Genomic DNA, 24,496 nt, shown 5'->3' with positions numbered 1-24,496 from the left:
GTATATAAATAAGTATACATAAGACTCAGTGATTGTATGAGTGACTGTATCGAAAACTGTATACATGTAATAGTGATATTATAACACACTAAGTATGAGTTACTATCTATATGAATACATAAAGTGGTGCTTGTATAAGTGTGTAGCTTAGTAAATGTAAGTATGATCAATTATTTGCATAAGTGAGTAGGACGACGTCATAAGTGAATATGATGTGTGCAGGTGTGTAATTTTGATGTAGGTGTATAAGTATATTTAATAGTGTTCTATTGATCTTTGTTTGCATGTATGAGTGAATCTATAGGGAAGTGTTCAGATGTGTGTGTAGATGTAGGAATCACGGAGTGGGTTTTTAGAAACTTGTATTGGCGTGTCAATGTTTTCAAATATAGTACTCCATATTTTATAATGAGTGTTGAAAGGTTATTCTAGTATATGATGAGATGTATCAGATTGTCACGTGTATGATGTCATCAGTGATGTCATTTGAGGTGTCATCAGTGATGTCACTAACCATGTCATGAATGATGTAATATGTGACATCATCAGCAGTGGATTGCGGGCGCGCGAGTTATAGTTAGTACAACTAACTATAAAGGAGGAACTTCAATGGTTTTGTACGAGTGAAATGTCCAGCTAACTGGATAACACCCCTAAAACCTATGGTTTTTTCAGTGAATTTCTAATGTTTTTTTAAAGCTAAATCCTAACTATAACATGTCTGAAACCTATGGTTTTTTCTGTGAATTTTTATGTTTTTTAAATGCTAATTCCTAACTATTTATCATGTCTGAAACCTATGGTTTTTTCAGTGAATTTCAAAGGTTTTGTAAATGACAATATTTTAAATGTATTAATTGTTATATATTTTTTATACTGATTTACTAAATTTTTTTAAACTATTTATTTTTAGATATTTTATTTTTTTAATTGCATTATAATTACATTATACACTACAAAATATACTTTCTCAGAATGAATTACTTTAGTTTAAATACTACAGGCAATAGACTTTTAAGTACAGTAGTTACAGTTTTTGCAATGGGCAACACAATTTCAAACACAATGCAACATTGAGCTCAATGTGAATTTCTAGTTAAATGCAATTAGTTACTTTATGGATTACCTTTCTAACCACAGGACTGGATCCTAGATGCAGTCCTGGGACATCTCATGTAAACAGTTGAGTAAAAGCGTTTTGGTTACAGTAGTGATTTTTAAGGAATATAATTGTATTTTAAAAGTTATGGTTAGTAACTTTTTCACATAGAATCACCAATGTTATCCTATGGGAGGAAATTCACTTAGCAGGTAAGTAGTGTTATCGTTACCTTTTCTTACTCAGTGGTGGATCCTGGATCCAGCACTGGTGCATCTCCTGTAAACAGTTGAAAGAATGCGTTTCAGTCATACAGGTGATCTTTAAGGAATATTTGTAGTTTGTGAAAATCGACACTTAGAAACTTTTCTGGTGAAAACCAGACAATGGATTCCTATGGAAGGAAATACAAGTTACTGGTAAGTACGGTTAGAATTACTTTTCAGGGTCAGTGCTGGGCTAAAAGATGCAGTACTGGGTTCTCTCCTGATAACAGGTAAGTAAATCGGAATTCGTAGTTCGGCTGATTTTAGAGGAATATTTTAAAGTTCCAAAACTTCACACTTAAAAGAATTTTTAAGTGAAACTAGTCAATGTTAGCCTATGGAAGGAAATTCAAGTTACTGGCAAGTACGGTTAGAATTACTTTTCAGGATCAGTACTGGGCTCAAACATTCAGCATTGAGGTCTCTCCTGATAACAGGTGAGTAAATCGGAATTCGTAGTTTGGCTGATTTTACTTTGGTCCAGTATATATATAAAGCCATCCTACACCATCCCCTCCCTTCACCCCTGTGCAAACACACCCTGTGGCACATTTTAAGTTGGGGAAATAATTCCCCTTCAATCCTGAGGGTCCCTAGAGTCCAATTAGCCCACTAGGTACAACCAGTAAGCGCCACAGAGTTGCGTAGCAGAGAGATGTAAAAAGGGGCATGGCCTGCACCACCTCTCTGCAACGCAGCGCAGTGGCGCTTTCTGGAAGCACCTGGTGGGCTACTTGTCCCCCATAGTCCCTCAGGATTGAAGGGGAATTTTTTTCCCAACTTAAAACGCGCCACAGGGCGTGTTTGCACACATCACCTCAGGCCCTGACTCCTTCCTTCACCACTGTGTAAACGCACCCTGTGGCCATTCTAAGTTGGGAGATTAAGTCCCCTTCAATCCTAAGGGTCCCTAGGGTCAAACTAGCCCACTAGGTACCTCCAATAAGCGCCACAGAGCTGCGTTGCAGAGAGGTGTAAAAAGGGGCGTGGCCTCTGAACATCTGTCTGCAACGCAGCTCCCTGGCGCATACTGGAGATATCTGTTGGGCTATTTGGCCTTCAGGGACCCTCAGTATTGAAAGATAATTAATTCCCCAACTTAAAACGCGCCACGGTGCGCGTTTGCACAGTGGTGAAGGAAGGGGGCATGGCCTGAGGTGATATGTCTGCAAACATGCCCTGTGGCGTGTTTTAAGTTAGAGAATTAATTCCTCCTCAATCCTGTGGGTCCCTGGGGGCCAACTAGCTCACCAGGTACCTCCAGTATACGCCAGGGGGCAGCGTTGCAGAGAGGTATTTGGAGGCCACGCCCATTTTTACAACACTCTGCAACGCAGCTCCATGGTGCTTACTGGAGGTACCTGGTGGGCTAGTGGGTCCCCAGGGACCCTCAGTATTAACAAGGAACTAATTCCCCAACTTAAACCGCACCACAGGGTGTGTTTGCACACATGTGAACTCAGGCCCCGTCCCCTCCCTTCACCACTGTGCAAACATGCGCATGGCGTGTTTTAAGTTTGTGGATGAACTCCCCTTGAATACTGGGGGTCCCTGGGGTGCAACTATCCCACCAGCTACCTCCAGTAAGCGCCACAGAGCTGCGTTGCAGAGAGGTGTAAAAAGGGGTGTGGCCTCAGAACACCGCTCTGTAACGTAGCCGCCTGGCACATCCTGGAGGTTCCTGGTGGGCTAGTTGGCCCCCAGGGACCCCCAGAATTCAAGGGGAATTTTTTCCCCCTCTGCAAAAGCGCCAGGGGGCGGGTTTGCAGAGTGCTGCAAGAAGGAGGCGTGGCAGCCGGCGCGATGCCGGTCTTTTTTTATTTTTTTTTAAGAAGGAAGGCTGTGTAGCCCCCCTTCTTTTTCTCATTTTATGGCCCTTGGGACCCCATCCTCGGCCAAAGTCTCTAAATGACCAGAACTCGGGGGTGCCAGAGAGCTAGCGAGCAAGATGGCTAAACCCGAGTGACACTCCTGCCATCCGGGACACCAATCCTACAAAATCCTGCCCTAGATGAGACCGCCAACGAGCAATTACACTCCCACAAGATGCGTAACGTGTTTCGTTACCGAGTAGTGTGAGCGGAGGAGCACCAGGACTGCTGCAGACGGGGTACCAGCTAGAGCATCGACACTAAGATCCAGCAGGCCCTACAAGATGTTGGCCACAATGATATAGGAGGGGAAATTCAGTGCCGACTCCTCCTCGAGGAGACCATACATTGGGGCGCGGAATAGCTGGGAGACATCGCGGCTGACCTTATCGAGGCCGCCGTGTCTCGTTGCCCCAGGATCGAGAGGCGAGTCTGTGACTGCGTGTGGTGATGCGTGATTTGTGGAACAAAAGGAAGTCCCAGAACCCGGCATGGGCTACAAAGATGCTGCATACAGCGAAAGGCTTGAGCTGCCAGCCGGGTCTTCCCCATCCGTGCCAGACGGCGGCCCACCAGTGGCACAAGACCCCTCCCTGCATTGCTGAAGGCTGTGGCAGAGGGGCCGGCCTGGGAATCACTTGCGGAAACTGCCGCGCCGGAGCAGGCGTGAACTACAGGACTGTACCGGCCTGCCTAGCAGTCATACAGCCTGGGGCTGGTTTCTCCTGCAGGCTGGCTACAGAGGCTGTGGAGGCCTACGCGCCCGGGTCCATGTTGCAGGCAGAGGAGGGTGTCCATTGACTGCAGCTATATGCTCCTGTTATAGAAAGCCCTCACCCGTGGGTCTGCATGGTGCCTCCCAGGCAATCCTGTAGGAGAGGACTACATTAATTGCTTTCATTTGCTATATACGCCACAGTTGCAGCCAGACATTCTACTTTCCCCATTGGCCCTTTCACACTGGTCTTTTTCTGTGTTACTCCCCGCTGACGAGACTGTGGCAAGGCTATATGCCGAAAAGAGAGCGAACAGGCCAAACTGCCCTTTAGACCCCAGAAATCTGCAAGTGTTACAGTTGGGGACCCTGACAGAGGTATGGCCGATGGGCATCAATCAGAATCACAGCCTGAAGATGCTGATGTACGCTTCCTGCTGCTTACCATGGGCCAAAGCCTTACATCAATCAAAGCCAATATGATCTCTAGGAGTATGAACATGGACTTCATTACCCAAAGACTAGAGAAACATGACCGGTGCATCAGGGAAACTTAACACCAAATCTCTAGTCTGGGGGATGTGTCCTCACAGCGAGGGGAACAAATATAATACATGGAACACCTCTTGAAAGTAATCTCTGCTAAAAATGGAAGATATAGAGGCACGTTCAAACAGGGACAACATCTGCATCTTTGGTATTCCTGAATCCACTGGTACCGGGCGGATGGAGGAGTATGTAGAGCACATGCCGGTGATGCTTTTCGATGCCTCGTCCCGCTGGTGGTGGAAAGGGCACACCCCGTACTGGCTCCATGCTCCGACCCATTTTTGCCAGGCTTTTAAACTATCGCGACTACAACACCATCTTGCGACTAGCCAGAGAAAGTGTAATCTAACCTATAATTTGAACTCCATATCAATTAACCCAGACTTTTCGATGGCAGTACAGACGGCCCATAACAACATTTCTTCCAGTGAAGCAGGCGCTGCAACAGGTTAATATCCTCTACGCTATGTTATAGCCAGCGAGACTTCGCATCACTTTTCAGTGGAAGCAGCAGAGCTTCAATACCCTGCAGCAGGCCCAAGAATTCCTTATGCGGGAAAATCGTCGTTAGTCTCCAGGCAAGGAGGCAGCGCAGACTTCTAGATCTGCATCCCTGCTTTCAGAACCAGGCTGAGATGCGTTTGTGGGGTTCTGTTCTGTGAAATTAACTCTAATAATGTCTACCTCCTTATACTCATGCCTTAAACCGAAGACTGCCTCATCGTACTGAACATACAGCTGGGCCTCCCGCTTCAACAAGGTATAAAGGGCCCACCTTTTCAGAAGAGTCTCATCGGGGTTCCCAAACAATTGGAGTCTAAGTAAGACTTACTCTTAATCCAGGACATCCTTGTTAATCCGAGGAGGCCTGTCAGGATCCCTGGAGATACCCTCTCCGGGAATTCCCCATTTGATGTTACGGATTGAGACCCTTTTTTAACATTCCTTATTCCTCTATATGTTCTCTTCTATTTGTTTCCCATCCTGGCTTTCCTCTTCCCTTCGCTCTCCGTTTCCCGCTCACACTTTCTCTCTGTTAATTTTCTTAACTCTCCCTCATCTATCAAAAAGTTGGAGCATCTCCCTTAGCGCTCTTCCTCGAATGCTGTAAAATGATAAGTAGTGACCCCGTTTTTCCTATGGCTCTGTATTAAGGTGAGATTGGTCTTGCCAGCGGGATTGGTCTGCTGGTGTGGGTGGGGGGAGGGTTGGGATCAGAAGTTACTTTTCTTATTCCACACCTTACTGCTGTTGACTGCTATATAGCGGTTCTTTTCCATGCTTGCCATCTCTCAAAGCACAGGGCAGGGGAACCCTCTGTCACCCCTCTTATTTGCATTAGCAGTCAAGACTTTAGCTGTGAAACTCCAGCAACATCATTGGGAGTTCACGCTGCGATACCTTACTCGAAATCTGCTAGTTTTGCTTTATGCCAATTACATTACCCTCTACATACGAAACCCACAAGTTAGTCTGAATCCTATGCTCTGTGAGTTTATCCGCTTTGGGGAGGTATCGGGAGTGACTATCAACTGGGGTAAGTCCCAGATCTTTCCTCTCACTCCCAACACCCTTAGAGGCTCCCACTTGATCACATGGTGTGAATCAGAAATACAATATTTGGGAGTTGTGGTCTCTCTGGACAGAGAGAAAACACTGAGGGCCATCTATGGCACTGCCGCTGCCTCGCTTACGGTGTCTGTTTCTTACTGGATCTCTTTGCCCCTGTCATTGGTGGGGCAGATCCCTTTAATCAAAAGGGTTGCATTGCTGAAGCTATTATATTTATTCCTTAATACACCATCCCCTCTGGACACCCATTTTTCCGCACTTTACAAACACAGCTGACTTGACTGACCTGGAGTGGCAAGCAGCACAGAATGCGCTGGGCTACACTTGCCCAACCTTTCGCAAGAGGTAGCTTTGAAGCTCCTGACATGGAGTTATACTATCTGTACGCACAATTTTGCGACTTATTTGTTGCGGCTTCTGCCATTCAGGCCCCACTTAGCGATAGAACAGGGTTATATGGCTCCTGTCCCCACTACCTCTTTTTTAGGAGCAAAACTCCAGGTACAGGCAATTCATTCTCAACAGTGGCATGCACTACTCTTGAGTGGCAACGGTTGGCAAAAATGCTAAGCAAACCCTTACTATACTCCCTGTTGACACCCCTCCCTTACCATCCTTTGAGGCCTGTCACTTATACTACCTTTCGTAACATGTTGCACAAAAGGAGTATAGCCACCTAGGGGATCTCTGTCATGAAGGGGTTTACAAAGGCTGCAAGACATTGCTGAGGGGTGAGACGATTACACCGCTGGAGTTTTTTTTATATATTAGGCTTAGACACAACAATGAAGCTGTCACTCCCACCTTTCCCCAAGAACCCCCTACGCAACAAGCACTACATGTGTTACTGCAGGCTTCAGGACCCGCACATATGGTCTCTCTGTTCTACCTTAGTGCCCAGGCAGAACGCCCCAGGATCCAGAACCGCTCACTAGCTGGCTGAAATTTGGCGCGGAACACACCCCTTACAGACATCAATGGCTTGATTGTTGTAAACAAACAGGTATGATAACAGCTAGTAGTTGCCTGCAAATCATACATTTCAAATACCTACATTGAGTTTACTATAACCCGGCGAGGCTCCACAGATACAAGTTACAACCTGATGACTGCTGCGCCAGATGTGAAAGCCATGGGGAAGATGCCCTGCATTTTGCATAGGACTGTGCTGTGGTACAAGAATATTGTTCAAAGTTGTCAGCCGCCCTGTTGCACATGATAGACACTCAAAATACACCTCACCCTGTTCATGGCGCTACTGGGATATACGGAGGAAACTGAGGAGCCCTACAGGAAGTTCATCTCATTGGGGTTACTCTTGGCAAAGCGGACAGTGGCATGCAGATGGGGAAGTGGAAGAGCTCCCAAATTCATGGACGATTTCATATTTTGTAAAGATCAACTAAACACATATGCCGAGTTGTTACCCCTGACTTCACGGCCTCGTGACATTGGGTGCCTACTGCAGGCATACCTGAGAGGGTCCCGACTGCAACACTGCATGATTGACACGATTACACTCTATACCCCAATACCCGAACCGGGAGTGCAGGCTGCTGCACTGACGCAGCGATTGTGTGAGCTCGTTGTGCACTTCTTCATACCCAGGGATGCCTGTCCCACCGACGGCCCTGCGCATTGGTCCCTTTTTTTGGAATGAGGGGGGCTCATGGCATGTTACAGGTATGCTTCTGACATGAGCGAGGCCAATATAGGGAGAAATTACATTAACTACTCAACTTTTTTACTGGGGTATAAACTGAACTAGGCTCAAATGTGAGGTATTGTAATGCAGACAACCGTCCAAATCAGCAAATGTTATTGCACTGTTTTGTATTGTTGTGAAGATTTAGTAAAGAAATAAAAAAAATTACCAGACCTCTGTTTATTAATGTCAAACAAAAATCAAATCATTTGTTTTAGATAAAAGAAAGACCAAAAAGCCAGCATTTTTCCTAAAGGTTACTGTTATAGACTAAAGCAGAAGCAAAGTTGATGCAACCGAAACCCAAATGCCACATTAGAAACGTGTTGAAGTATACAAAAAAGTGATGGGTGGAATGCTTGAATTAGTGTCAGCTTCTGGTAATTTATTGAGCTGCATTCTATTACATCATTATTTTGCACAACCTGCCACCTCAGTTTGCACTCAGGTATATGCAAATCAGTCTTGACCTTGCTCCAGCGGGACCAGTTCAGCATGAACTGCCAGGCCAGGCCCTCCCTGAACTGGAGCAGAAGCAACCCAGGATTGATTTTGCCATAGTAAGGGCTCATCATCCAGGTATAGATTGGTTCCAGTGACACAGTGTGTATGGTACCCACATCTGGGCATACCCATCCCACCTAGGGCGAAAAACTAAAATATACAAAAAAAGTAAGAAACTAATTCCGTATTATCTTCCCCCAAATAATCCAAAAACTTAGATCAGGGAAACAAGATTAATGTGATAAATAAGAAGCTACTGTGGTGCCCACATTTTGGCCTAGAAGAGACTTATGCAATTACTAAAGACATACAGAACAACAGGAGATCATTAAGTAGGAAAGATTTGGTAGGTTGCAAAAGAAAGTGTGAATCCTTACACTACCAGCATTAAAAACACAACCTAAATTGTCTATCTCTAACTGAGGATGTATGTGCCCAAGACAAAATTTTGGAGTTATGCAAAGCATTACTAGTGACCACTGGTCCATTTGGGGAGCTGGGACAACGCCAAACCAACACGCTTATCATTAATCCTCATCAGATGCTACACAAACATTAGATCTGACATACTGCCTTGCTCTTTGTTTCAAGTGCAGTATGTAGGGCCACAATAAATCACATAAATATTCTAAGCTAATCTGCAGAAAGTGTGCACTCTTAGTGGGTGGATTTACAGCACATGTGTGACATGCAATCAAACTCGCACACAAGCACAATCCAGGGCAAGCATACTAGCCCATGTTTTGGGCAGAGCATCCTGTGGGGTAACTAAGAATGCCCTTTTTAACTCCACTCATGCCCTAACAAAAGATGAAAGAAGGACGTGGACAAGATCAAAGAGGGTCATTCCACACCCCTTCTGATAGGCCCAGCGGCTTAGTTATTGACAGTCACAGTCTTCTGAACCGCAAGATTTGGCAGGCACCCTTGATTGGATGATCATGCCAAGGCTACAGCTTGAAGTCTTTTCTTATTTATGTTTGCAGCTTTAGAGAGCACAAACAAGGCATAAAGGATATCTGTGTCAGAGCACTTTACAAAACAAGCATTTACAATGCAACGGTTTCGCCTTTGGAAAAGTTTGAGCTATTGGCATTGTAAATGACAACATTTGTATTCATGTGTTGGTTTTGAAAACAGATAAATAAATGGCATTGTCATTTACATTGCAAATAGCTTTAACATTTCCAAAGGCGAAACCGTTGCATTGTAAATGCTTGTGCAGATACGAACGGATGGGAGAGAGGTCAGTGAAGGGAGTGCAGAGATGGACGGAAAGGAGGTCAGAGCAGGGAGTGCAAAGACAGACAGATGAGAGGTCAGTGAAGGGAGTGCAGAGATGGGCGGATGAGAGGTCAGTGAAGGGAGTGCAGAGATGGACGGATGGGGGAGAGGTCAGTGAAGGGAGTGCAGAGATAGACGGATGGGGGAGAGGTCAGTGAAGGGAGTGCAGAGATGGACGGATGAGAGGTCAGTGAAGAGAGTGCAGAGACGGACGGATGGGCGAGAGGTCAGTGAAGGGAGTGCAGAGACGGACGGATGGGAGTGAGGTCAGTGATGGGAGTGCAGAGATGCACAGAAGAGAGCTCGATAATGGGAGTGCAGACAGACGGAAGTGTGGTCAGTGATGGGAGTGCAGACAGATGAGTGGAGGGAAGGTGAGGGTGGAAGTGCAGAGATCAGAGGATGGATGGGAGTGCAGAGATGAGAGCACAGAGGCGATGGACGTTTGGAACGGAGACGGTGAGTGCAGATGAGGACGTCGGGGGAAGAATGCAGGCATGGGGGTGAATATAAGACTGAAGATATTGGAGCCCGGAGGTAAGGGGAGGGCAGAACTAGGAATGAAGAAAAGAGCCGAGGTCAGAAGGGAGCACAGAGGTGGGGAGGGCAGAAACGGCGGAGGGAGGGAGAGGCGTGACGCCTGCGTGGGAGTGTTAAGGTGGAAGTAAAGAAGCGGGGGGGAGGGCAGAGATAGCAGTGCAAAGGTGATTGGAGGGCGCGAAATGAGGCTGACAGAGAGCGCGGGGCCGGGCATCAGCCGGTGTCCAGCCGGAGGGGAGCAGGGGGCGTTGTGCCGGGCATCAGCCCGTGTGCAGGGCATAGGGCGGGGGCGAGGGGCCGGTTACGAATGAGGAAGCATTTTTTTCTCTGGTGGAAGTAAAGAAGCGGGGGGGAGGGCAGAGATAGCAGTGCAAAGGTGATTGGAGGGAGCAAAATGAGGCTGACAGAGAGCGCGGGGCCGGGCATCAGCCGGTGTCCAGCCGGAGGGGAGCAGGGGGCGTTGTGCCGGGCATCAGCCCGTGTGCAGGGCATAGGGCGGGGGCGAGGGGCCGGTTACGAATGAGGAAGCATTTTTTTCTCTGGTGGAAGTAAAGAAGCGGGGGGGAGGGCAGAGATAGCAGTGCAAAGGTGATTGGAGGGCGCGAAATGAGGCTGACAGAGAGCGCGGGGCCGGGCATCAGCCGGTGTCCAGCCGGAGGGGAGCAGGGGGCGTTGTGCCGGGCATCAGCCCGTGTGCAGGGCATAGGGCGGGGGCGAGGGGCCGGTTACGAATGAGGAAGCATTTTTTTCTCTGGTGGAAGTAAAGAAGCGGGGGGAGGGCAGAGATAGCAGTGCAAAGGTGATTGGAGGGCGCGAAATGAGGCTGACAGAGAGCGCGGGGCCGGGCATCAGCCGGTGTCCAGCCGGAGGGGAGCAGGGGGCGTTGTGCCGGGCATCAGCCCGTGTGCAGGGCATAGGGCGGGGGCGAGGGGCCGGTTACGAATGAGGAAGCATCTTCTCTGCTCGCAGCGGAATCCCCAGTGTCGGCCGATACCTCCGGGGAATCCCTGGCGTCACCCGGGGGACACCCGCCCACGTGGGTAAATCCGAGGAGGTCACCGCCCAGGGCGCCCGCTATAATGGGTGTAATCCCAGACCTAACAAGCAACGGAGAGTGAAAGGGGAGGGGGGCGGTAACGGGGAGGGGGGCGGAACGGACAGCGGGAGGAAGCGGGAACGGGGCACAGGACAGCGAGGGGGGGAGGGCGGGAACGGGGCACAGGACAGCGAGGGGGGGCGGGAACAGCACTCGGTAAAAAACAAGCACTCACCCACCTGGACTTCCTCCAACGTCGGTCGGCCGCAGAATGAGAGCAACATGGCGCCGAAAAAAACAAAAACAACTCCGCCCACCGCCGCATGACTCCACAGAGGGAACGCCCAGGGAAAAAAATCGAGGGAACGCCCACGAATCTGGTCCGTGAATGACGGACAGATCTCTGTTCCAATGGCTAGCCTCCATTTATGGAGCTAGCCAATGGGACAGGGGGGCGTATTCCATTTTCCTTACTGGAAATCAAGAGATTTCTCTGGAGGCGGAGCTAAGAGCTCCGCCCTCCAGCGAAACCTAAAAAACAGTTATGTGCTGTCGGTAAGCAATTTACATAAGAACGGTTTCACAAAGGAACAAACAGCACAATAAAAGAGATGATTTCAATAACAAAGCTAGCCACGCTCAATTATCTACTAATGCATTCTAGGATCAGTAAATCTTTTATTATTAGAGGGTATTTGAGGATAGAAACCCAGCACCCACACCTTTCCGCGAATGTGGGTACTTGCATTATTCACCTCAATGCTTCCAAGGTGGCCGCCGAGGAGAGAGCTTTCTTAATATCTCATTCGATTGTCTACCTAGGACATCATCATCATGACAGTTTAACAAGACGATCAAAAAGTGGATGCGGAATGTGTAAAGGAATAAATACGATAATTATGTTCTGTTTATTTGGCATAGTTTCTGGTATCAAAATACAGGCCATTGTGTTATGAAAATGGGAGCACAAGAAACAGAGGAGAAGCTACGCAGACCTCCTGCACTAGACTATTTATAGCAGTTTAAGTTTCTCTAGATGTGGCAGACTAATCCCTCAGTCCCACAAGGAAAGGAAGGAGAGAATCCTGGGCAACATCATAACTGAACGTTTTAAAGCGCAAACATCGCCAGAAATTCACTTTCGTTAACGCAGGTTTTTCCGCACACAGTTCACCAAAAGCAACATTTAATTGATAAAGTCAGATTCCAACCGTTAGGGGAATTCAAATGCCTTTCTAATATAAGGATGTGTAAAGTATGGGCTATGTTGAAAAACAAACGGAATCTTTTAAAAAAAATAGAATTCATTATCCTATAATGAAAGAAGGGAAGGAGGAAAAAAGTTGCCTTTTATGGTGACTTTGTTCGGCTTGCTCCTTCCCCATTACCCATCTGTGGGGACTATTGCCATTTAATAGACGGAGTGAAAACTATTGCCATGTCTCTCTGAAATAAATTCAGAGCTTTGAGCACCGGTACAGAGTATGCATAGCAAACACAACTAGATGATGGACGGAGCGCTGAAACTTTTCAACCACTCATCCGCAGTTACAAATCTGGGTTTAATCCATCGTTCTTTGCTCACTATGCCACCCCAGTTTAGACCCAGCCATATGCAAATCAGTCTTGACCCTGTTCCTCAGGGGAACAGGTCCGCCCGAACTGCCAGGCCAGGTCCTCCCTGGACCAGAAACAGGCATCCAGGCACCGGTTTGAGGGTTTCACCCCTCATCAGTCAAGCTAGCTTGAATCCAGTGGCCCAGCGAGCAAGGAACCCACGTCTGAACATACCCTTAGCCACTAAGGGCAAACATAGCAAACACATGCTATGTTCGCCCTAAGTGTCCACGGGTATGCCCAGACGTTTTGTCTTTCAATTTTCCGATTGCGACCACTGAGTTTGGTAAGAATAACAGTGATTATTATGATGGGTAAATCTTTGAATAATGCCATATAGATCAGCAATGTGAGTCTTTTTGATTAATAGCATTTCCTCTGTCCCGTACTTGCTATGTAACAAATTAAACTTGTATTTCCATATTAAACATGTCTGTTCTCTACTTGCCCTGATACAAAAATAGTAACATATGCAGCTGACATGTCAATTTGAGTCATAAGGCTGAGGAGACGTCACACAAGAGCTTTATCAATGGCGATGAGGGAAGACAAAGGAAGTCTTTGCAAGTATATCCATATTATCGGTGCCAAGATATTAATCATAAAAAAGTTGAGGCATACCTTGCGTATGCGGTCAAGAAAAGCACAGAGAAACGCACTAGAGGTGAGGACAAAGAGATTCAGATTTGGTGGTAATTATATGTCAGATTAAGAAGGCTGGTATCAATCAGGTAAAAAGCGATTCAAGTAATTAATTAAGCGCCAAAAAGGAGCTAAATGTGCACGGCAGAGCAAAATATTGACTGCCAGCAAAGTTGTTAAAAATTGGTCTCAACGCCAGAAGGTAAGCGCGAGGTCGCTGATAAACTACAAAATCAACCCAGAAAAACCCGAAGGACTTTGTAAATGGCGTTACTGTTAATGTGGCCTACATAGAGCTGGCCTTTCTTCCTATTATCGCCAACATCAGTGTACCGTTGATTTTTGTAACTAGTTTTAGAACAACGTGTAGAGGAAATATTTATCCCAGAAAAAAAGGAGTGAAGCTCCGATAATGAAGAACCTTCCCCTTTCCACCGTCAGCACTTTATTTATTCAGTTACATATGTGCCACGCTGCCCTATAAATCAAACAACCTTTTTACTTCCGCTTTTGCATAACTTACCCGGAGCAAAACTAGTCCAGTAATGACACGTTCATTTTTCTATACATCTAAAAATAATCTAAAAAGGGTTCTTAATTAATGTGTTCCGTGTCCGTGCTGCAGCTTCTTGCTGCTGGTGCGTTTCATTTTGGAAGAAATAAGATTCCAAAACGCTGGTTGCTGTGTTAACAACTAATTAAAGAAATACCAAGATATGTACGTTGGATTTTGCTCTATTTTGCTTTAAATACATTTGCATTGCTTGTTCTAATACTGTATGTGTGCACGGGATTGATGATCTAAGAGTCCAAAACGTTTTTTTCTGAAAATAACATAATATTAAAAGTGCACTTGCTTAAGTGGCAGTTGCTTAATGCAGCGTCCAAAAAGTTCAAAACAATCATCTCCTGATCTTTGTCATCATTTCTGGACATTAAAGTAAATTCTTAAATGGAAAATATTATCTACTCTCTCTAGTCACTACTTGCTGTTAAACTCACACTTCAAATGGAAAATGGCGGATATGATGTGTTCCTTGGTTAATTTCATCACATGGGAGATGAAAGCTCCTTACCATGGATGTGGAGTCACCAAAAACTCCATGGATACATGAAGTGACATCACATACTCCTTGACCCTGATGACATCACAGTGTTCACACTCTTGTCAAGTGCTTTTATTTGAGCCAGTGGGTGCAGGTGGGACCCATCGGAATACTTATTGGGAACCAGCACTTGTATTTTCCTCATGAGATTTTCAGCCAGAGCAAAAGAGAGAAAAACACAAAAGGAGAAAAACACAAAAGGAGAAAAAAATAGAAACAATGACAGAAAAAAGACTGCAGCACGAAAAAGAATCTGCCGAGAGAGAGATGAAATGGAAGCAAGTGACTAGTGGCATATGAAGGCAAGACTACGTAGGTTTGGTTTTTGGGACCCTGATATTCAATAGCGCCATTTACGGGCTTCTGAGCCGAATGTGGGCACTGGCACTTATTTTTTTTGCAGATTAAAACACTGCCCTTGTCCACCTCTTAGCCCCTCAAAAACGAAATTGCTTTTGGGTAAAGGACGAAGAGACAAAACCACAGAAACGAAAGAGACCTCTTAAATGAAATGTTGGTTATTTCAAGCGCATATATATAGAGTGCTCGGGATTGTCCATATCACAATTATATCTGCAACATTTATGGGAGCAAGAGGATAATAATAGTAATGCCAGATAATATAAGGGATGTGAAGAAAAACTTGGATAATGTAGTAGCACTCAGTGTTTATGGGACCTGAAAGGAGTTCATCAATATTCCCTTAAACTCATGATGTGAAATTAATAATGTCTGTGTTTTGGAAGGATCATCTTCAGAGTGATTTTCTGACATTCGAATTATTAGGGGCAACTACTAAAGCCTTGATTATGTGAATGTGCTACACCTGGATTTCTTTTAAAACATTTCCTACAAACTTCAAGACAGTGAACACAAGTCCATCTTAACAAGAACCACTAGAGACAAAGTTATGTCTGAGAGGATGAAGTGGGCTTAACCGGGTCCAAGTGGAGGACAGGTTTAAGTTTAAGGATTTGGGCACTATTTTAAAATGACGGCCATGTCGCTGTTATTCTTCAACGTATGATCGCCCTATTTCACATCTCTAGAGCTCAATGATCACACAATAAAAATATGTGCACAAAAGTCTTCTTTCAGATAAATACAACATGAGACCACTGAAAAGGAGAAAACTGAATCTGGAATTCCTTACCCCCAAGATCTGTATTGAGAATTCTCACTTGCACATTTCCGTCAATAGGTACGCCAATTGTATATGATGCGGAGTGTAAGCCCAGCACCAAAAGACATTTTCTGTAGCATGCATTTAGGTTTTCTTGCCACAGAATACTAAAATGATGGTACAAAGAGACACTGGTCCCAAAACTTGTACCGGCCAAGAAATCCACATTAAGAGCTCTGAGGTCAGACATCAACACTGAGGAACATAGCAGAATTAAGTTGCATTGTACTACAAATGGAAAACTAGAAACTGAGGCGTAAAATGTACGGCACTAAGCAGCTTAGGGCTCTCTGCTACGAGAATGTAGTAATACACACTGTTATTTTAGTTTTACACCTTTATAAAGGGTTCGTGCATTCCGTTATTATTTTTGATGTTTTCATATGCTGGTTGCTTCTAACATGCACAGTGAAAATTGACTGAATTAAGTGTTCAGTTAGTACAGATGTTTGCAGACTGGATAAGCATCTACCAACCCCATCTGTTCTGTAGACAGTTCCATCTAGTTGTCTTTCTTAACAAGTTGCAATTTTCAGCAACATTATTTCTTCACACACATTATCATGATGGCAGGTGACTTTCATGTTAGCCTCAAACCCGTTATTTCCTGTTCAAATAATTCTGCTAGCTGGGACAATATATATACTAAGAAGATGAAAATGTTAAATGTTATACTACATTTGGACAATGCCTAGTGGATTAAATATCTGCTTGACAGAGATGAATCATTTTTCTATATATGATAATCAATCATGCACAGATTATTTTTCAATTTCGGGAGCTCTTCCCGACTAGGTGGATAAAGCAGAAACGGGAACAAAACATGTTCTAACTATGCTTCCATTTGGGTGGATTTGGGCTTAAACATAGAATTAATGACTGAAGCTATGAATTTTGAGGCTTATTGCTTCACTTCTAGAAGGTGATCTACACACTTTACAAATACACAACATATTTATGTTTTATCATATCTGTCTGAAAATATAGCTTTTATTTCTCAATTGCCTTTTTTCAAACTGGGCAAGATTTGCAGTCTCTTATTAATGCATGCTTTGTGTTATATTCCTAATTAGCCAAAAGAACGGACTTTATGACGTGCTAAGCAATGATACTCAGAGGGGGTTGAGAAGGTATCAACATAATTACCTGTATCTTTATTAAATATAGATCTTAAGGTTAATTGGAGGTTAATATTTAAGTTGGTATCCTTAAGCATGATGTATGGTAGTAGTGCAAGTACACTAAACTGAATCTAGTATGGACAATTGGTTGTCCTCGTATGTGTGGACTAAAAGAGACCATGCATTAAGCTAAAAACAAAAAAGGCAAAGGATATGCTAGAGTCTAGCATATTGCTTCATCTTTTAGAAATAAAACCACTTTTTGAGCAGCTCCAATCTTCCCATTAACATTAAAATTTGATATTTGTATATTTTTTTGTTTGTGAATTAAATCAAATATTTCATAATTTGTTTATTTATTCAATCTACACTTGTTTCTGTAGTTTTGCTTAATGTTTTGAGGTTCAAACAGCAGAAATTGCTTACACTGCTGTCCACAGCTTCTAGTTGTGATTCAGTGGGGTCACCAGACAGCTGAAGGTTAAGAACCATTTGTGTAAGATAAAGGACAGAATTCGTAAAGTACTAACATATCCTGGCCGTATTTTGCTATTACCTTCAGATTCAGAACAATTTAAAACATGCCTTCATTTAGTCTACCTTTACAGTACAGTTTTAGGCTATAAATTAAACGTATTTATAAAAAGAAATAAGAAGTGATCTTTTATGCCAGATATTGCTTAACTAGTCTTCAAGAGGCATTACACACTAAGCGCTGACAATTTTGCTGGACCCACTTAAGGCGGTGTCCCCTAATTTGAAGGATTAATTAGTTTTAATGGTTCAGGATTAGAGCAAGTGTCAATGAAACTTCTTCAACATAAGGGAAACTTTACTTTATCAAAATGAACACCCTGTCTTAGCTATTATATCAATTTAGTTGTTCACCACACATCCTTCTCCAAAAATGCTTTGCCGTGATTTGCAAAATCCTGGGTAACATGATCTTGTGGGGTCAAAAGAAGAAAGCTGCATATTCTTAGACTACACCAAAAACACAGTAAGTAGGGGTTTCAAAGCTTCAGGATTTAAAAAAAAAAATACTTCATCTTGTAATAATTGTCAAAGTAGCTCCTGGGTATTACAGGCAAGTCCTGTTTTTGAATGGAGATCGACTCGGATATGATCAAAGGTTAGTAACCTCTCGCTGATGGATTTCCAGAGAATCTTGTTGAATCCAGGATTACAAGGGGGAATCGCCTAGATACTTAGCGTTTGGAAGAAATCACCATCCACTTACACTGATGGATCATCCAGATTACTTTTACACGTAGTATAAAGTGCACTTTTAGTACGCTTAGCGAAGATTAGTTCTGAGAGCGTGAATTGAGGCAGGTGTTCTGTTTTGATTCAATATGTGCTGAAAGTTCTGTATTAAACTTTTAAAACTTAAAGTCTAAATATAACGTTAAGGATTCAAAAAGACTAAAGGTATTTCACTTGACCTCAAACACTATCTGAGTAACTGTTGCTGACCTACTTATACATTTTTCTCTTGAAACTTTCATTGCTACAACTTTTGGAGAACTGTAATGTCTTTACATAGGCGCTGTATTGCTTTTTGTCAATTACGATCTCACGTTCATCTTTAAGACTGATCTCTGCACTTTTGTAAGGCCAGTCTAGTGCTTACTGGATGCGATGGTATAAACATCGAACTAAGAAAACACATTCTTGTTGGGCCTGTGGGTCACCTAGTACCAGGTGAACCCATATGCCATGCTTTGGACATACGCTATCGACCAACACTATAAGGGCATTGGGATACACAGCATGGGGGTCAGAAAAAGTTGTGCTGCTGAGATTTGATGAGCAAGTTCATTCGCTTTATGGTATGGAACGCTTTTCTTTCAGCAGCAGGGTGGCTAAGGGAAGTGTTCTCAGGATATCCAACAATGGATTTAGTACTGAGATACCAGGCAGTCTTAAAAGTGGGTCTCCATAAAAGAAGAGGAGTCACAAGAAAGCTTTAGGATATTTGTTTATTTCATTGAACTACACTTTAAGTGGTGAAATTATCTGAGTAACGGGATTGTTAAATCTCACGTGATAGGAAGACGACATGTTTAATTGGATAATTCCCACTTGTCATGACACATGTCATCATTAATGTTTTGGCATGGTTAGAATGGATAATCACTGTTCATGTTTATTGTCTTTGCAAGATGTTACATATATGAAAACAAATCTAATAAATACAAAAAGCTTAACTTTGGAATACAATTTTCTGCTAAGACGTTTTCGATGAAATATTGAAATTTCTACATTCTGAAATTACAATGTGTTTTCCATAATTAGTGTACAACACATGAGCAATAACAAATGCAAAAAAATAAATACTCAATTCACAAATTCAGTTTCTGCGCACTGATTTGTGACATCTTCTGACCCCTTTCTGATTACAAAATGTTTAAATGTCGCTCTTAGATCAACTACCGATTAAAACAAGCATTTGAAATGCAATTGGTGTCGGCTTTGGGACTTGTATGTATTTAGCTATGCAGCACATTAGCCTGGGTGCTGAAACATCTACTGTTCTTTCACATGGAGGGAAAGTAAGCACCAAACTGCATGACACGCCAAGTATGGGAACACATGGAGCGAAATAATGTTTTTCAGCTGGAAATGGTACAGTCCAAAGCTCTGGTTTTAATAAAAAATCAGGGCCTTCGATGGTCATATCACTGAAAATACAAGATTTGAAAAAAATATTATTGTCTAAGGGTGCTCGTGGAAGACAATTTCTATGGACTGGAATCTAGAGAATGCTAAAGTGATTCTGGTATTTTACTGACCTCTGCTGGTCGTTTTCTATCAAGACAGTTAAATAGAGGCATTTGAATAGAAGAAAAGCCCCTAAGCAGATGCAGACAAGTCTTAGGGCTGATCTCCAGAGACCACAAAGTACATACAGATATAAGTATATACTAAAGTATATACAAGAGGTCTTGAATGCTCGACCTAAATAGCTGGGAAGTCTTAAACTGTGTTGCTTCTGAGCGAGTCAGAATTTAACAGAACAATTAGATTCAAGTGGAATTGCATTTTACAACTACATGAAGGAAACCACGACTGTGTTACCTGTCGTAAGGTGCGGGCCACAAGGCTTTCTAACACAGGCCCTCTGTCTTCATGAAGCAGATGGACTTCATCCAGGATCAGCAGCCTCACGAGCTGGGAAAGACCAATGTCACCAACACTCTTTCGAGTAACAACATCCCACTTCTCTGGAGTAGTTACAAGCATCTGTCAGGTGAAAAACACATCAAGTATGTGAAAACAGCACACTTTAATTGGAATCTTTATGAATGTACTTTATCTTTCAGTTATTCAGTCTATGGGAACAATAAATCCAGCTTTATTCGCAACTCAAAATACAAACAAGAAACTACAATCAACATGTTTGTGCTTGTCTTTTTATTTTTACAATTTTATGCAGTGGGAACGCGTTGGAAACAAATAGGCGTCATGCTATTTTTCTATGTTTTTAATAAAATAAAAACTGTAGAAAATACATGTTATTAACTTTACAAATGAGAACTATCATTGGCAAAGCTAATAGGCCTCGCCTATGTGAGAGCTACTGGCTCTGGCAATATGTTTAGAAATGTTGGACACCAGTGTGGCTCCTGTCCGGCACAGCCAAAAGTTAGCGGAGTGGAGAGGAGTGAAGTGGGGTTAGAGAGGGGTGGAGTTGAGTAGGGCAGGAGGGAGTGGAGCGGGGCAGGGTAGAGGGGGTAGGATTGAGTGGGGTAAATTTGGGTGGGGTAGGTTGGAGTGGGGTGGATTGTATTGAGTGGAGTGGGTTAGATTGGGGTAGAGTGGGTTGGGGTGGATTGGTGTGGGTTAGAGTGGAGAACATTGTAGTGGAGTGGGTTAGATTGGAGAGGAGTGGGATAGAGTGTGGTAGATTGGGGGAAATTGGGGTACATAGGGGTGGGGTAGATTGGAGAGAGGGAGTGTTGTGGGGTGGCATGAATTGGGGTGGAGAGGGTTAGATTGGACTGTAGTGGGGTATATTTGGATGGCATTTGGTAGATTGGCGTGGAGTAGGGAAGATTGGGTAGGGTGGAATGGGGTATAATGGGGTAGAGTGGAAAGGGTTAGATTAGGGCCGAGCGGAGTGGGATGGATTGGCATAGAGTGGAATGGGGGTAGAATTCAGTGGAGTATGGGTAGATTGGAGTGGGGTAAATTGGAGTGGGGGGCGTGGGTTGATTAGTGTGGTAGACTGGAGTGAGGTAGATTGAATTGGGGCAGATTCTGGTGGAGTGGGATACACTGGAGGGGAGTAGACTGGGAATGTGGTAGATTGGATTTGGGTGGAGTGGGCTAGATTGGACTGGGGTAGACTGGGTTTTAACAGATTGGAGTGGTGTAGATTGGATTGGGATAGAGTGGAGTGTGGTAGATTGGGTAGGAGTGGGTAGATTGGAGTGGGGTAGATGGGAGTAGGGTAGATCAGGGTAAACTGGTGTAGTGGGATATATTGGCAGACTGGAGTGGGGTAGATTGGAGTCGAGTTGGGTAACATGGAGTAGATTGGAGTGGGGCAGATTGTGGAGTTTAGTGGGGTACATATGAGTGGATTGGAGACTAGAGTGGAGTGGAGAATGGAGAGGAGTGGTGTGGAGTAGATTGCATTGGTGTACATTTGAGTAGGGTAGATTGGGTGGAGTGGGGTAGATTGGGGGTAGATTGGAGTAGACTGGAGTGGGACAGACTGGAGTGGGACAGATTGGGGTGGGCTGGAGTGGGACAGATTGGGGTGGAGTGGAGTAGATTGGAGCGGGGTAGATTAGAGTGGGGTAGATTAGAGTGGGGTAGATTAGAGTGGGGTAGATTGGAGTGGGATAGATTGGAGTGGGATAGATTGGAGTGGGATAGATTGAAGTGGCGTGGGTGGGGTAGATTGGAGTGGACTCGAGTGGTATGGATTGGGGAGGAGGGGGTGAATTGGGGTAGACTGGGGTAGACCTGAGTGCAGTGGGGTAGACAGGAGTGGGGGGGGTCGACTGGAGTGAGCTTGTATAGATTGGAGTGGGGTGGGGTGCTGTAGATTGGAGTGGGTGGGGTAGACTGGAGTGAATGGAGTAGACTGAAGTGGGGTGGAGTGGAGTGGGGTGGGCTGGAGTGGGGTAGATTGGGGTAGAGTGGAATAGGGTAGAGTGGAGTGGGGTAGATTGGGGTGGGGTAGAGTGGGGAGACTGGAGTGGTGTAGATTGGAGTGGATTAGGGTAGAGTGGAGTGAGGTAGACTGGAGTGGGGTAGGGTAGATTGGGGCAGAGTAGAGTGGAGTGGAGAAGAGTGGGGTAGATTGGAGTGGAGCATAACTGTGGACATTAGACTACATCTCTTACACCTAACTGCAGATGAATGTAGGACGCCTGAAATCGCTTTTGGAGGAATACACATGCGAATGAGGACTTAGGCACAGGTTTTAAGACAAATAGAGTAGTTACTGCGCTGCCCGAAACTCAAGCGTGTTAAACAGACATAATTTGTATGAGCAGCAAAGAGGTGGAATGCCTATGAGAATGAGGACAACGTTTTTGAGGAGAAATGGATTAACTGTAGCGCTGCACAAAACTGAGGCACTTTGAAAAGCCACATTGTGTTTGAAAAGACAGACTTTTAGAGCTAATTGGCGTGGGGTTAATAGTTGCCAAACGCAATATCGATCAAAACTGGGCAGCGCCAGGGACACCAACCCTGGAAAACTGGAAAAGGGCCAAGGACTGGTGCATGCTGGCCGAAAACCAGGTTTACAAAGGAAGAGGTTGCCCCAAGAAATGGGAGAAAATATGGGGGCCTTCGCAAGCATGGAAAGGACTATAATGGGGTCGATAATGGCGGGAGCCGAAGGAGCATGGCAGCTTCTGGGGAAACTGGAGTCTCTACGTAAATTATACAATGTATGTGATTGTTGTAAACACTCGTAAGTGTTGTGATGAGAGATGTGACTTCTGTTGTTAAGCAAATAAAAATGATGTTAAAAGGTTTTTAGAGCAAAATATTTGAGAGTGATTGTTAGACTAATTTGTCGATGACGACAAACAACTATTTGAAAGTCTGTTGTGCTCCAGGCATCCATCCCCTCAAAAACTGTACTGTCTTTATCCAGACTTGGAAATCCATGACCCACCTCAAGCTTAAATCCATTAAAATAGAATTCCTGCTACCCGCCACTGACAGGCAACAGACAGTCTAAACCTGGTTCAATTATATGAATCTGGAGAGATTCGAATCCCATTTTTCAATAAATATTAGGTCAATCGAGGTTACCATGGAAACTGGCCTGACACTCAGGGAAAACTGTGTCAACAAGGATTGACACAAACTCTCTTTACAACAGAAAGTTGAATTTTTACTTCAAACCTGCTGTACTCTCAGATCTGAATAGTGGCCATGGCCTCCTCCGCACTCTTCCAGATCCCACTCTGGCCCCCGTTTGAAGGCATCCTACATGCCGCAGTGTGCCTTGTGAAGGCCCAGAAGAAATATGACCTATTCACCCACACCTTTATGGAACTTAATTGGCTACCCATGCCAGCCTGCACCACCCTCAAAATCAGTTGTATCATCTACACAGCCAACAGCACTGGCACACCTGTTTATTTGGCTAACAAGTTCACCATCTTCTGTGGCTCTCAACAGTGAGGAATTCATCAGACTGGAGATGAAGTGCAAAAAAAAAGACAAGCCAAAAGGCATTCTCCTATGCATAGAGGATCTAAAACGACCTGCTAGAATCTATCAGGACTGTCCCAACTGTGTTCCAATATAGGGAAGAGCTGAAGACACACTTCTTTGAAGAACACTATATCATAATGAAATTAAGAGTCACTCTTGCTCTTAGAAATCAGCTACCCTTCCAATCACATTTTGACTGTTATCTTCCCTTTGACCCTGAACAGGGTATACTGCCTTTCGGCTAGGTTTGTGCAATACAAGTACCACATATATACATACAGAAATTAGAATTAAAATAAACCTATGTTCACATCCTCACTTTGAAGGCATTTCAGATAGTTCATATTCTAATGGACCCAACTATCCAACCACACATATGGTCTGTTGTATTGGGCCCCAAGACCACAGATCACCTATATAATAGATTTAAGATGATTTAGAGTCTCAGAGTTTCCCAAACTGTGTATCAGGACCTAATGGTGGGTTGAAAACAGATTTCTGGTGGGTCGCGAAAGTCCTGGCCTAAACATAAGAAATATTTAAAATGATTAGCCCCATTTGTGCACCAGTGCAATGGTGCTGAGCAATATATCTAAGACCAGTTTTAAAACAAACCCTTGCAAGTATTCCAAAGAAAGACTCTGGTTGAACCTTCCAGTATTAGTTGATGATGTTTTTTTTACATCACAAAGCCATCTCAACAGAGAATGAGCTCACTATACAAAATCATACGCAACCATACCAGGTGTGTATGGCTTACACGCATAAATTGAGAAATATGGATGTGGCTTGGCAGCCAGAGCTGCTAACTTTGAATCTGGGGAACCAGGTTTGCATCCTGGTGTCGGCTTAAGATCCTTGATTCTGAGCAAATTACTTAATCTTCTGTGCATATAATAAAAAGAATCTGAGCTTGTGTTATGTACTCTCATGCTCATGGAAAGTGCTCTAATTGTCCTGAGCCACGTTTGAGCTATATAAAACTCATTATAT

At 44.2% G+C, this 24,496-nt stretch overlaps 1 protein-coding gene across 2 annotated transcripts in view; it reads right to left on the bottom strand.

Moving 5' to 3' along the window:
* The window catches only part of ASCC3 (activating signal cointegrator 1 complex subunit 3), a 2,002,173-nt gene that overhangs the window by 1,176,944 nt on the left and 800,733 nt on the right, over positions 1–24,496 (bottom strand). For both annotated transcript variants that reach the window (XR_013596163.1, XM_078648375.1), the window contains exon 11: positions 19,892–20,056. Coding sequence is in view for 1 of the 2 variants with exons in the window: in XM_078648375.1 (XP_078504501.1) it covers positions 19,892–20,056 (165 nt within the window). In the remaining variant the exon portion in view is untranslated. The remainder of the gene's footprint in view (positions 1–19,891; positions 20,057–24,496) is intronic.

Source organism: Lissotriton helveticus, chromosome 6 (assembly GCF_964261635.1).
Source record: "Lissotriton helveticus chromosome 6, aLisHel1.1, whole genome shotgun sequence".
Lineage (NCBI taxonomy): Eukaryota > Metazoa > Chordata > Amphibia > Caudata > Salamandridae > Lissotriton > Lissotriton helveticus.
The sequence above is the reverse complement of the archived record's forward strand: the minus strand, read 5'-3'. Positions and strand labels throughout refer to the sequence as shown.